This window comes from Pleurodeles waltl, chromosome 12, assembly GCF_031143425.1.
Source record: "Pleurodeles waltl isolate 20211129_DDA chromosome 12, aPleWal1.hap1.20221129, whole genome shotgun sequence".
Classification (NCBI taxonomy): domain Eukaryota; kingdom Metazoa; phylum Chordata; class Amphibia; order Caudata; family Salamandridae; genus Pleurodeles; species Pleurodeles waltl.
Window position 1 is genome coordinate 489,593,825 of NC_090451.1, and position 15,350 is coordinate 489,609,174.

At 40.1% G+C, this 15,350-nt stretch overlaps 1 protein-coding gene across 2 annotated transcripts in view; it reads right to left on the bottom strand.

Annotated features, from left to right (window-relative positions):
- DYNC1LI2 (dynein cytoplasmic 1 light intermediate chain 2) overlaps positions 1-11,584 on the bottom strand; it is a 306,588-nt gene extending 295,004 nt beyond the window's left edge. Inside the window, exons 1-3 of one of the 2 annotated variants that reach the window (XM_069217186.1) lie at positions 11,258-11,584; positions 9,074-9,147; positions 7,084-7,200 (exon numbers count right to left, since the gene is read on the bottom strand). In XM_069217186.1, the coding sequence (XP_069073287.1) occupies positions 7,084-7,200; positions 9,074-9,147; positions 11,258-11,325 (259 nt within the window). In that variant the 5' untranslated portion in view covers positions 11,326-11,584. The remainder of the gene's footprint in view (positions 1-7,083; positions 7,201-9,073; positions 9,148-11,257) is intronic. The other variant, XM_069217187.1, reaches the window with a different exon arrangement.
- Between the last annotated feature and the right edge of the window lie 3,766 nt (positions 11,585-15,350).

A 15,350-nucleotide genomic window follows, 5' to 3' on the forward strand; every position in this document is an offset into this window, starting at 1 on the left:
AAAAGACATTTCCCCCACTCCTGAAGTTGGTATAGTGGGATTTGACCCTGTATCTGCAGCCACCGGGGAGCTAGAAAGCCCACTGGACACAAGGAATTGTTTTTATAGAGAAAGCTGCTGCCCTGGTACGGGCAACTGCTCGCCAACTATCAAGGGAGCTGGAGTATTTTTGCCATTTGGAGTGAGCTTATAAATGCAGTGAGGCTGACCTGTCCTGTAGTGACCTAGTGAATGCAGTGAGGCGTGACCTATCTAAAGAGCAGGCCACATCACCCAAACCCTCTATTCAGTCGGAGTTGGCTTAGGGTTAATGTCATACAAATGTCAAAACTATACCAACATAAAACCTGATTTCCTCTCATTTTCCATGGACAGTGGCTACAATATTCGGACCAGAGGTCAGCCGGCATCCAGAGAATTCTACCATCTCTAGACATTTCTGAGAACAAGAGACTTAGGAGAATCCAGCGACGTTTTGCTTGATTGGATCACTGAGTGTTTTCCTACGTAGAATGGCATGCAAAAGTTAATGCTTGGGTGGGGGGAAAAAAAAAAACCTCAATGTTCTCTCATTCATGTGAAAATAAACTCCAGGACTTTTAGCCAATGGAAAAAGTACTGCTATCCTGCATTACCATACTACTCCTGATAAGAAGAGTATTACAAGTGTGACTGGGTCTATTGCACAACAGGAACAGACCAAAACTGGGACTGTGGAAGACCAAACTGATTTCACAAAGTCACAGTTTTGCACTGTTCCTCTCCAGCACAGTATGCCCACTCACACATGTGAGATAATGTCCTGAGATCGTAGGCTTCTCTGGTACCAGTTGACCCTGGAGCCAAATACAGCAAGCATCCGCCACCACAAAAGATTCTTATCCAAACATCTTTTCCCTTTTCCCTGGACCTTTCAAGGCCTTCCATGTCCCATACAATAGGCTGCCAGGATATATGGGTTACAGTTTAATAAAAAGAAGTGTGGGAACTTATCTATTGAATTTCTTAACATTTCTGGATTCCAACTTTATGTCAGTGTCCACCAAAACACACTTTGGAAAGACACGAAGAATCCACTGCCATTCAGGGTAATCAAAGATTCATAGTGGTCCAAATACTGCTATCCATAACCTCAGACCTTTGGGTACATTTAAAAAATGCAAAGCTTTCTTTCATAGGAAACCTAAACATTAGATTTTTCATTACCACGTGATACCTGGTTGGAACACAATGAAATATAATTGTAAGCTGCAGCTTAGTTAATGGTTCTGGGTCCTGTTTGGTTGGTCAACCTGTAAACACTATACATTGCTACAACTGGAAGAGCCTAGTGAAGTCTGTAACGATATTTACTACTCTTGGCAAATGGACTTCATAGCAAAATGTTATAGATTACAAAAGTGCTGGTCTTTTCTCCTCCACTTACATTCAAATTTTTTTTCCAATTATTAGTTTCCTTGGAAAAATAACTTTACTTAATCTAAACAAATTATCCCCTGCTGAGCACAGAACTAGTTTTTTTTCTTTAGAAATGTATAGCTTTGTGGGTTCACTCTTGTGAACACCTCACTACCCCACAAATCGCAAGGTAGGAACTGCAACAAGCATTTGCAATGGAGCTATTGGCATTGTAAATGCATAACTGGTCAACCCTGCTGCATATTTTGGTCCTTTCTGTCACTTAATTCGAGTGGACCTGTATATAACTAAACTGGTAGGCCTATTGCAATATTGTATTAAACAAGGTCCTTAGAACACAAATTACTCCCGGGTGCAAAACATATTTACTTGGCAGTTCATACAGGCAACACTGCTTGCGGGGCAATGAATAAATAATTGTACTCCAAGAAAGCGTGCTTACTGGATCACTGTACTGTTATTGCAGTCTGAGAAGTCAAACAAAAAACTCATGATTTTTCACACAGTTGAGGAACGCCATCTCACAAGATATTAATGATCCTCAGTCAGTCTTGATCTAAAATATTACTTATAAAATACTGACACTGAACAGCATAATCAATTGCAAGCTCTCATCGAGGTTAGTTTTTATAAATACAGGCACACACAGCTCAAGTTTCACCGACTCAAACATGTGAGGTTCATCTAGTCAGGTTTCTGCTTTATTTTCACAGCCAGGACATTATAAAAATAAAACTACAAGTCCCAGAATGCAAAGTTGTAACAAACTAAACTAGCAAATCACAAATCAAACCAAAGAACTGGACAACTCTATGAATATACTACTCCAAGGGCTGCTTTCCAGCTTCATGGCGTTAAAAAAATAAAACTACAAGTCTCAGAATGAATATGTGCTGCAAATAATGTGTACTAAGCAGATCGGAGTGCATATAATGTAAAAATGTCAAAATAACTCTGGCGATTAATGTTCTTTCTGGAGAACATACTTTTGTCTAGTAGAAGCCTGGAGTCATCAAAAGGTAGCACACAGGGATAATATTTCTGCTGCAAAGAACATGTACTAAGCAGATCAGAGTGCATATAATGTAAAAACAATACCGACGATCTAGTTTGCACTCCGAGCGTTGCAGGCGCCATGACAGCCAAGAGAACACACTTTTGTCTAGTGGAAGCTTGAAGTCATCATTAGGTAATGCACCTGGTTAATGTGCCTGCTGAAAAGCACGTGTACTAGGCAAATCAGAAAGTGCATGTAATGTAAAAATGTCCAAAGAACTCTGGCCTTTTATGTTCTTTCTGGAGAGAGAACATACTTTTGTCTAGTGGAAGCTTGGAGTCATCATAAGGAAACACACAGTGTTAATATGCCTGCTGCAAAGTGTACTGAGCAGATCAGAGTGCATATCATGTAAAAACAATACCGCCAATAAAGTTCACACTTTGAGCACTGTGAGAGCCATGGCAGCCACAAAGTGCAGACAATAGAAAAAAGTAGTTCTCCCACACTGAAGTATATTGGTAATTGCACAATTATCCCTGTTACAGGGTCAATGTCCAAGGCAGTAATCAAACTGCCCCAAGGTGGGATGAACGTAAAGCCTTTACCAATTACATCAAGTGATTTTTGAAAGTCAAGCCCATGAACTAATGAAAGTGAGAGGCCTGAGGTGGGCGTGGTTAAAAGCCCACAATACGTACAACAGGTCAAGGCGCTTGCACACTTGATCTAAAAATAGTGATCATTATCATTACAACCTTAAACTGCTAAACATGTGGTGCTAGAAATAGATTTTCCCTAGCATATCTGAAACTCAGGAAGAGACAAATATTTTGTTGATGTCCTTTTCAGGGAAAAAAAAAAGTATTTTCCTGAAAGGCATTGCTTTCGCTTTTTTGGAAAGTACCAAGACCATATCATATTTTGACTATTTTCTCAGGCCTCTCCAAGTAAATCACAAACCATGTTTAACTTTACAATTCCGAACATTGGAACAGTGGAAAAAGTTATTACTGCTTAAACATGAACTTCCCTACAAGTAAAAAAAATAAAAAAAACACTGGCAATGCCAATAGATCTCACCGATTATTATCTATTAATAATATTCTAATAATTTTAAATGCATTTTTTTTTTTTGCAAACAGTTTAAACTACTTGCTTGGCATGCTCTGAGAACACAATCTATATGCCCTTGTGTAAACCCTTGTGGAAAATACCTGTTCTATACAGCATTGATAACTATGTGTTTCCTAGTCTAATTACAATTTTTATATCAATACACTCAACCCACCCTAATGTAAAACTTCACATTGTTTGGTAAAATTACAATGAGAATTATAAAAAAAATTATGGGTGCATTCCTTCATCCACCCTGCAGTACAGAATATTTACTAATGAGCCTACAAATACAGAAACAATCCACTGTTCATAAACATTAAAAATATATATATATATATATGAAACCACAACATATGTGGAATACTGATTTGTTTTTTAAGTTGTTTGAATGCATCTCCAGTGTTTGGTCAACACGATCAGCACAATTAGGTGATCTATGCTCATGTCATGTACCTGAGGCCTGGGCCGCACGTTTAACTGAAAGTCATTAATTGAGAATTTCTGACACCTATTTTCATATATCACAAACACAGCTGAACCTAGTTTGGCGGACGTTTCCAAAGGATATCACATTCCAAATGTATGCACTACAACCATGAATGCTCATAACCTTTGCAACTGACAACATGCATTTTCTGTTAATCAGTATTCTTAAATGAGTCTGGCACACTGCTACCATAGTAGGGCAAAACAAAATCTGAAAATGGTCGACTATCGTGTCAAGCTCATGACGCAGCCAATGGAGAGTACAGTAAGCCATACTCGTCCATCAGGCCAGCATTGTTAGACTCTAAAATTAAGCCTTTAAACAAAAACACTTCAAGTCTATATTTGTAATGGTTAATGCACTCCACTTGTTTTCAGCGAGATGATCCTATGCAACTTTGCTAGGAGTACCCCAAGACTGAGTGCGCCTCTGATTCTTTCAGGGCCAGCATCACATCAACAAGGACAAGCCTGCTTGTGAGCATAGTGCAGTTGTGTTCAAGCCTTGGCATCAAACTGAACTACCCGTCAGTTTCATACAGTTTGGCTAGGGGGAAGGGGCATGTCTTAAACCAAACTAGGGCGTCAGTACCATCAATCATGTGAGTTAAGTGTTTCTGGAAATTATTAGCCATACTTCAATATATGCAAAGAGAGGCAGAACAGTCCTCATAATTATACCTTTAAAAGACCTTTGGTAAGGAAACTTTTAACCTTACAAGGCAAACATACCGGAGAGCATGCTCGCTCCACCTATCATTATCCTAATCAACTATACTTCACAGTGATACATCAAAATGGGACACCGATAAACTTAGATTAGAAGAGAGCTAGGCAAAGATGTTTCCTGAGGACCAAATTATATTGGATCCAATAGCAAGGGGCATTCAAATCAAATCAAATAAAAAAAAGTAGTTTATTTCGGATATCAACCCATAAACTCAAACTAATATTGAATTAAATAACTTATAAAAAAGTTAAGACATTAAATAAAGGTGATTGTTATTTTCAAGAACCTGTTAGAGCATAGATTTAACAGAATGCTGAACAATGCTCCAAGCTGACAGCAATAAGAGGGATACAATAAAAATAAAACTCCTGTGTGCATTTGCTTAAGTGCAGAGCATCCTAGAGCTTCCGGAAGCTTTTACGTTTCATCAGCTGTGGTCATTTTATTCTGAGGCTTCCATATAGTGGAGAGGAAACTCAAATGCAACTCATATTCCACCCACTCCATACAGCTGTGGCAAGTTCAGGATTGGCTGAAGAACCCCATCGATATGTGAATAATGCAAGTGACAGGGTCCCTAAACTAAACTTTATATATACACCTGGCCAACACTGGTTCAAAGCATCTAGGTACCATTCAAAGGCTAGAACGCTACATACTGCTAAAAATGAAGTTGTTAGCCTACCAACGGTAAGCTGGACTGCCGCTTTCTTAATGGCTGTCCCTTGTATAACGATCCTGGGGAGGTTTTCTTCGAAGCTGCCCGACAAGAATGGGAAACTTAAGGATTATACACACCTATATAAACCAGCCCAATCGTTTCCAACTCTGATGCCTTAGAACTTTGCAAATGGTCTCCCTGTGACGATCTAATTTTGTGGCATACAGATCTTAATCCAATACCGGGGTAGTCTTAATTTGGCCAATGAGGCAACATCCTTAATCAGCAGAAACAGGTTTGATGCCTACAGTACTAACCTTGTCCTCTATGTCTGTAATTACCTGTTCCAACTAATAACATTTTGTACCCGTCCTAACTAACCTTCCTTTCTACCTTAGACACATTTACTGTTAACTATACACTAGGGGGCAGGGAAAAAGCAGTACACGAACAAAAGAACACCAAGGAGGGTGTGAGAGAAATGGAGACAGCAATATGGAACACAGTGGATTTTGATGGGGGAAAAGACGGAGTGAAAGCAAGCAGGACACGAGGAAGATGGCAACATGGAGAAAAGGGAACAGGTATTTGGGACAGGGAAGACGCACAAAAGGGAAAGAGTTGGAAAACACACACCTATGAAGTGCTTAACAAAAGAGAAAAAATGAGTTCCCTGAAAGTTGGCAGTGGAAGGTTACAAGTCAGTGAATCAAAGAGGTGAAAAAGAGGCTATACCACAGAGGAGGGACAAACACAAGAAGAGGAAGGCAAGCCATTGAATAGGAAGGAAGCAAATGAGTGACAATAAAGCCAATCAATGAAAAACAATATGCAGGCTATAAGTCCACTGTAAGCCTGCACAGTCTGGTAGGGAAGACCTAAAAATAAATAAATCAGACAAAGGTAGACAACATCTCTGCTGGTGCAGCAAAATACGAAAACAAGAGAACCCACTGGGACAACCCTCAACAGCCCTTTCATTAAATGCCTGAGTTGCTATTTAAGAACAATGATGGAGGTGTCTTATTGTTTTTAGCCAATGATGCCTTTGGGAGTGGGGTGAACAACTCTTGCAGTCAGAAAAATTATCTTCTGATGGATATATATTTTTGTTCTATCCAACTTCAAGTCATTGTACAAAATAAGCCAATCCCTAAAAAATGTATGCAAGATGGTATTTATTATTACTGGAAGCGCATCTATCATTTCTACACAAAATCAGTAGAACGTGTCAAATACGCTAACAATCGTGGGAGCAGACCCCATGCTCCAAATGATGAAAAAGTACACTTCCTATGCTCTCTGTTTAGTACAAATTCAGCTTGCATCTAGAGATCCAATTCCTCTGTAAGAATGTCATCCAAGGAAAGCAAAGATTTACAAAGAAACTTCGATATTAACATTAAAAACTTTTACAAGGTTAAGCAGACCTACCATCATATAAATACAAGCCAACGAAAAAGTGATCCCTGGCGAAGGAGAGTTTTTGTGCCGGCACCATAGCCACTTTAGTCATAATGTGACTGCTAGCATAAAAGAAGCTGTCAAGCAAAATTCAAGTTTTATAATGAACTGCTCACAAACCAATAAACAGAAGTTCAGTAAATACAGGAAATCTGCAAACTGCAGGTAAACGAGAACAGAAAACTCCACAATTTTTTTTAACTTTACCATCAATGTCTTCATCGTGGACGCTAAGATAGAGATACTCGAGGGCCCTTCCTTTCTTGTTATGCTCTGCTCCCTGCAGTTTGGCCATAAGAGTTGTCTTACCGGAGCCATCCTCACCTGGAAGAAATCTGCTTTAGTAGCAATTCAGAGTACGTCAAAACAATCACAATTAACAGTTTTATATTTGAAATACAGGATTAGACGTTGTCCCACTTACACGGCTGAGTGCACAGTAATATTTTTCGGGGGGGTGGGGGTACCAATAAGATACTTTTTCTGTTACATGTCAAGCTTCAAGTGCATGAAAATTAGGTTAACAAGTTCGTCTTCTGCCAAACATCACTAGCCAGTGATATTGCTAGATGTGTCTGTGAATATCGAACAGAGCTAGATAACGTATCTAAAAACAGAGTAATCAAAACGGAACCCTTCTACTACGGTTTAATAGTCGTCTCGATAGGAAGGGTTATTACAGTGTGCTAGCCTGGGAAGGAGAAGGAAGGTCTGGGCAGAGTGTTGCAGCTCTCGCTGCAGTGTGGAGCTACCATAGGGATACCTGGACTCCTATTTACAGCCAATCTGTATATAGGCTCTGAGTGTTGAGCTCATGCATGCTTTTAAGGAGAGTGTCAAATTACCACTGAATGCATAGGATCGGGGCTTATCGGTATGCTGTTCTTCCTTCGTTGATACAAACAAAAGGAACACTTCATACCACGTATGTTAGTGTCGCCTAAAGGGGCCTTTGTTTTCTTATCTATGTAGCGCCATGCTCTATGGGGGTTGCCATGGTTGATTTCTATGATGCCGCAAGTGCCCGTTTAGACAATGAAAGGCCAAGGTGCATAAATATACTGCCCACTGTGTTAGCTTTCAGACATGGTAAAAAAAGGTCAAATAACAGAACTCTGAGGTATACAGTTTCATCTTTACTGTGGACTTCGTTAGATGATCAGTACGCCCCATCCAGCATTGTTTCACCTCTGGAAAATCCCACAACATGTAGAACCCAGCACCATCATATAAGAATCTGGAGCAGGATGAAAACGTTGCCTTGTATCTCTTACTGAAGTTTCTAGGGATTAAGACCTAGCGTGGAAAGTGAATTGGGTATATTTAAAGTGATATTTGTGGATACTTTATGGTGCAAGAGAGTACCCTCTGCCATTAACTGTTGTTCCCTTTCCAGCTCCGTCTCCCGTTTTGCTTTTATACCCTGTATGATGTTTTTGTCATACTTGTAATCACCATCCTCACCTGCAAGAAAGATATTATATTAAGGTTTACTCAACTTCTGAAAAACGAACACAAACCATTTTTGCAGGCAGTTACATACTTAAGATGGCAGATTTCTGCTAAGAACAAAGCTCTGATAAAGCACCACTAAAATCTGAGAATGTGGTGCTACACGTACCGACTAAAAACGTAGAGGCCAACAACGTTTTGAACCAAATGAACAAGAGCAGTCAGCAAAATGACAGAGTCTTCCTCGATGCTCATTACTCAAAGTATAACATCACCCTGTAGATGATCCAGTTTGAATCCTGATATGTACTAGATTGTATAAATAATGCAAAAATGGATAAAAAGACCTTAGGCGTTAGCAGATTTAACTAAACACCGAGCAGACGAAATGATCAATCTTTAACAGAAGGCACTGAGAAATTAATTTTATTCTGATTTGCCGTATGGCAATCATGTGAGTGGTGATGGTAAAAACAGCAATGTCTTAAGCCAATAGTACCAGACTTTAAGGGTAATTAAACACACTGCAAAGCATGCATTTTGTATGTATTTATAGCACTACCAACACTTCTGCATGTGTCATGAGACAAAAAATATGCACGTCTAACTTCTGTGATCCGACACCTGTAACTATTGATGCAACATTTTGGGCAAGTAAGTTTGAAATGGGAGCACAAAAAATGTTGAGGAATCTGCGAGAATAACTCAAACAGAAGCTTCAATCAAGGCTCGAATCTCTACTTACCAAATACTAGAATATTTTTCCCAGGTGGAAGCTTAGACCTGGACCTCGTAGAAACTTCACTCAGGATTGAGGACCTGCAGAAAAACATGAATCCTTTTATGCTTGAGACTTGCACTCGGCGCAAACATAAATAGGAATGTAAACATGAAATGTGACATTAATAAAAAAAAGTATTTGCGCTGAAAGATAGATAGATGGCAGCTGTTAACAAGTGCCGGGTCAGTTTTGGTGCACTTGTGACAAAATAACTTTCTTCTACAAGCCAAATGCCTTATAAAGTATCAAGAGACAAGTTATTTTTTGTGTTAATGTTGCATTAAAAGTGGAAAATGATTCTTAGACTACCAGAATAAAACATGGTCCTCTTGCTGAAAAGCAGTTTTACATACATTCAAATACAAAAATTTCATAATTGTCTTGTGTTTTACTGATGCCACTTGGCTGAACCATACCTACAAGCAATGCACAATACCTTAAAGGGCAGAGCCCTGCGTAGATAGTACTACTGTCTTGTTTTTGGCTGCACCTAACTGATTCAAGGTGGTAAAAGCAGGCAAAAACCTGGAGTCCCGTATAATACAGTTATACATCTTGCAACTGACTTGCTACGGATTGTACCACTTTAACTTTTCTTTTTCCTCTCCATAAAACTCTCAGTGCCCAATACCTATTACTTTACAACAGCTGGTGATATTTCCAATGTAAATCATTTAATGTCAAGTGAAAATGTTAATTAGTCTAGTGATAGTGTGCAGTCTGATCCGTTTAAATTAGAAGAAGGAATCTGCCTTATAGCAAATTTGAGTAAACAGGCCTCAATGTAAAAACTGCTTTTAAGATTGAGAAATGATGGAAATACATGTAAAGGTTTCTAGTTGAATTGGGTGGTTAACACCTCAAGACATGCAAAGGCCGCTGTCTTTCTATTGTGATAATTGTAAGTTTCACTCAGTTGGTTTGTGCTGTATGTATTGTGTAGTCTCATATTTTATGCTACATGTATTTTGAAGGAATCTAAAACTAGCAAGATTATTGAATATGTTTTATCGTAATAAAATTTAATTTGTTTAATACAATTCTCGGTAACGTTTTCCCACTTGCACCAATACGCTTTTACGTCTACATAAATGTCAGTACGCTCGACTTCATGAAACATTAATATGGGAGATTTTAGTAGTGTGGGGAGAAAATGGAGTGTCTACCAGAGAGCGGGAGACTGTGGTAATGACTGGTGTGAAGGAGAGAACAGGAATGTTGGAGAATCTCTGAAGGCCACAGACCTTAGTTATTTTTCACTTTTTTTTTTATGGAAACATTCTGAAGTCTAATTAGTCACAACAAAGTCATTGTTATTATTTTATGTGCTACAGCTAATAAGTATTATTAAAGCCAATAGTTCTGGCTTGCTTGACGTCTTGTTGTGTGACACAGAAAACTCAAAGAAATGTATACAAATAAATGCTGATCAGGTGGCACCTGTGAAGCAAAGGATTTTAGTTGGCATATTTTAAGCCGCGCCCTTAATTACATAGTCTACAAGTCTTGGATTTGTAGTTACACTTTTTGGCAACGCCCTTTCTAGAGAAAACCACACAGCCCCCAATCTTTTTAACCTGATTTAAAGCTCTGCTCAGTCATGTTATATTTTGACTGAGAGGTCATATCAAAAAATGCGCTCCGAGGCAAGTCTTCGTGCTCCCAGGTATGTCATGTTGCTTGGACGTCAGTCACCATCTCTGGCACAAATGTCTCTCTTCTCACTTGGGACGTGATCTCTCTGTGTCAATCATGTCCACTTTGTAGTGGGTGCAGTCTGGGCCTGTCGTGTATCTTTTCACATGTATTATGTTGTCAGCCTGTTCTCTCGCTTCTCGCGGAAGATGTAGCCACTCGTGTGTGTTGTTTCGTAGGCGAATGCTCTAGGAGTCGTTCATGCCTACTTGCGAGATGGGGATGTGCTATTGGACACTCAAGTCTCGTGTACAAGCAGTGGTTTCTACCAGTCTCCTCTTCTACCCATCTCCTTCGTTCCTTCGTTCTTCCATCCAGTATCTTCCTCCTCCATCCTTTACTTGCCTCTCCACCTTCCTATCCCATAAGCACCTCATTTCTCCTTTTATGACACCCTTCCATGCTTGCATTATGTCATCCCATTGCTACAACATTCTATTATCTAAATCTCACCACAAGTTCTGCCCCTCATCCTCCTCTGCTTCTCCATCCAGCAGCCGCTTCTCCACCGCGGCCGCCATCTTACACTGCGGGTTGGGGCAGTGACATCACCCGGTGGGCGAGGACCCAGCAGACACCGCACCCACAGCTGGCCGCTCGCAGGCGCGCGTCCGAGCCAAACAGCTGCGTTGATGACAGCGCACGCAGAAACAACGCAGCTCAATGCCTACATATTCCACTCAGGCACCGCGAAAGGCACCTCAGCCAGGCGGTGGCTCTATTCTAAAGAAATAGATCACACAGTCTTCCGCCCGCCCATTGTTGATCAAGAAAATAGACAGCGGACTTACTGTCAAAGGATTCCGTTAGACTAGAGAGAGTGTTATTTTTATTCCTATGGATGCTCCTGAGTGGGAGCCCAGCCGTTGTCCATTTCCATGATACCTTGCCATGCTGGCGCATTGTTTTTGCTTTCGCGGGCCTGTGTGTTTATAATATTTTATATAATTTCTTGTTAGGTCCGCCTCTTTTTTTCAGACTCGCCCAACAGTTGTGCCAGGCAATCAGGAAGCGGAGTGGCGCGTCCCATAATATCTGTGTGCTTAACAATGTATCACGTGCAAAACTTTTTCAGAAATTCGATGTACTCCCGTCGTCAAAGCGCAACAGTGTGAACAAACACATCAGCGAAAGCAACGTATGTGATGCTGAAGTTAACTTTTTTCTGCAGGCTGAAGTTAGCTAATATCTAAAAATTAACTACCAAACAATTAAAAACAATACTCCAGTCTTGTTTAAATACATCTAATAGGTATATACTAATTTAATTAAAAAACAAAAGCAAATGTTTTTAAAAAATCAAACATTTAAAAAAAATATTTAAAAAATATATTTTAAAAAAGAAATCCCTTTTAAAAATGAAAGTTTGTGAATTGAATTCCCTATCTCTATTCATACATACAGACATTGTACATCTCTTGAGCACTTAGTATTTATTTTATTAAAAATTCTATTTTTACTTTTAAATTAAATTAAATTACCCACAAGCATTAATTAAACTAAATAAAAAGTCAGTAAGTGTACTATTCTCATTCCCATCCAACAAAGATTGTAAAAGTACTTATTTTTTTAGTAGGGTGTGGGCATATTTATTATTGTAATTCCATTGCCATAAGCATTGGGGCCAGTACATATATTGTTTGCAGAGTTTCAGGGGGGTAGATTTCCCAGTCCTGCAAACACCTGGGAAAGTTTGAGAGTCGATGGGTTCCTTTTTACCATTTGCTGCATATTTTTTAATTTCAAAGGTATCAGTCTCATTTCAATGTTCTCTTTTTTGCAAAGCCACACAAAGACTCACAACAATTACTAATTCCGCTAATTTCTTAGTTTGCCAACCAATACATATTTATCATTGGACGTCTCGTGTTTGGAAACAATCTTTGCACAAAAGCACCACCTACAGCTTCCTGAGCCATTTCCGTCAGCTGGGCTATGCCTGAATACCTTTCAAATACACCTTTTAGCCTGTCTACATAATCGATAGGCGCTTTGCCCTTGAGCTATTTACTGTTTGAGCTGTAAGCCCCATTTGTTTTTCCCAGGTCCACATCCACAACTATATACAACAGAATATCCTGTGCAGTGTTCAATGCCCTGTCATTTTTGGGTCAACCCTCGGACACACCGAATTTGCCATCAACCAATCTCTCACCTCACTAGACACCACCAAATGCAGTTGTTGATTTGCAGCTGCCCAGTTGGACCTCTACACATCAAACTTACTTTGTAATTCTTCCCGGAGCTGGGTTTGGCTTTCCATAATTTTAAGGAACTGTTACTTAACCCCTTTAGTGGAGCTGTCGGCCATTGGCCAACGCTGAGGGCTTCAAAGAATCCTCCAGTCTTCACACTAGATGATTCCCTTTTTCATATCAAAAGGCAGGGGCAACAAGAAATCGCTTCAGTGTTAGCCCCAGCCCTGCTTCCACCCATCTGTGACATTAGCATGCTGTGAAACACTCTGACATCACAGATGCTCACCGGCAGCGCAAAAGACACAGGTAAGTTCTTCCTTCGCCATTTCATGGGTTTGAGGGACCCTCCCCAGGTGCCAGGGAGGCATCGTTGAAAAAGGGATTCTCCCCTTTCTAACAATTACTTCTTGACCTGTTTTCGTGGCTATAGATCTCAGCTGCACCATGATCCATAGCCAGAAAACCACTAGGTCACCAGGGATCAACATATTGGGGGATTGGCCCATCGTGGTAATGGGCCAACATGCCCCCCCCACCCCCGGGGCATAATAAAAAGTTGCTTTCTCCCTGGGGCGCTATCACACTCGTCGACCACTGTGGGGCCTCATTTTTTTTGGAAGTGTGTGTTTTCCCTGGGGGGCGATTGCGGCCCCCATTAGGAGACACATTTCCTAATAAAAAAGACAAGGAGCTATGGTCCCTGATATATATATATATATATATATATATATATATATATATTTTTTTTTTCTTTTTTTTTTTTTTTTTAATTATAGATAACTCTGTAGATTATGCCTGGATGATAGATTATGTGACTTTTTTTTCCATAAATGGGTGTTTTTCCCTGGGGGAGCCTTCGCGACCCCAAGAGAGAACACATTTGTGAAACAAAATTGCACATAATCTATCATCCATGTACATTCTGCACATAAAAAGGAACTTCAGACGTGGTAGCATGTGTTCACACACAGAACAAGGCCCTGCACAAAGGACGACTGGTCATCATTGCTTATTTATATATTTGGTTGGTATACTGGTGCCGTTGAGGTGAAATATTTGCCCGGATATTATGTTTTCAAATCACAAAAAAATGAAGTAATATTGTAAAAAAAAAAACCTTGCTGCATAACTCGGCATTTCTTGCCGCAGCCTGTAGTAAACCCTGTTTTCAGAAAGACCACACCAGCACACAAATGTGCAGGGGCTAGTACGTTTATGCACTTCTTGAGAACAAAAGTAGATTTTTGGCTTCAGGGAATTACTTTTATACTGGCCATGTCCAAGCAGCTCCCCCAACAACGTTTTGCCAAAGCAAAAGTATGCTGTGGTATTGGGTATGTGACAAGGTGAGGTAATATTGTTTCTTTTTATTGTCTTTTTTAAGTGTCTTTGGAAAAGCTGCAGCTTTATCTGGAAAGATACTTTTTTTGTTTAGTTACTGTTGCATACTTCTCCCAGATGTACACATCCACAGACTGATTTAGAACAATACTTCTGCCTTCTAACTAGGACAGTGTTTTAGAAGGAATGTTTTGGTCAATAAGCAGAGAGGGCATCTCGGCGGATGACTGCTGCTCATACCCTAACTTGGGTTATTGAAGACAACTCTGAAGCAGGATCAGAGACCTGAGAAGACAGATATTTTGACCGCATCTAAGGTCGAGGAAAATGGAGCCGAATCTGGAAGTGCTTTTACAGTCAGGGGAGTTCCATCCAACGACTTATCTTCTAGTGATTCTGAGGGACATGATGATGGCAGTTGTGCTGTCCCTTTGAAAGCTCTCGCTGTGCATCCGAGTGACCATAGTACGGTACACCAACCCAGATAGCGGGCATGTGCGGTGGCAAGCACAGATTGAGTGCTTTCTTGGCAGCCCCCCATTTTAGTTCAGCCCCAAATTCCGCTGTTCACTGGTGACGCTGGATGTAAATTCGATATGGCCAATATTTTGCCAATTGACTATGTCCATCTCTTTTGTTGAATGTTGACTTCCTTGAGCAAATTGTGCATAAAACATATTTGCATGCCAAATAATTTCTCTGGGAGCATGGAGGCAATTTGTGGCCTCATTCTAGGGCACACCAGTGGACTCCCATGTCACTTGAGGAGGTGAAAATATTTTGGGGTCTTAAGCCCAAAATAGGGTTAATGCACATACCAAGCTTGCAGTCCTACTGGTCTACTCGCATGGTTTGGGTAACACCCATCTTTGCACCATACATGAGCAGAGATTGGTTTTTGCTATTGCAGCGTATGCTGCATTTCAATGACAATTCTGTTATAAATGCCCTGAGACCATCCAGACCATGACAGTTTGTTAAAAATTCGGCTTATCGTGGAACATTTG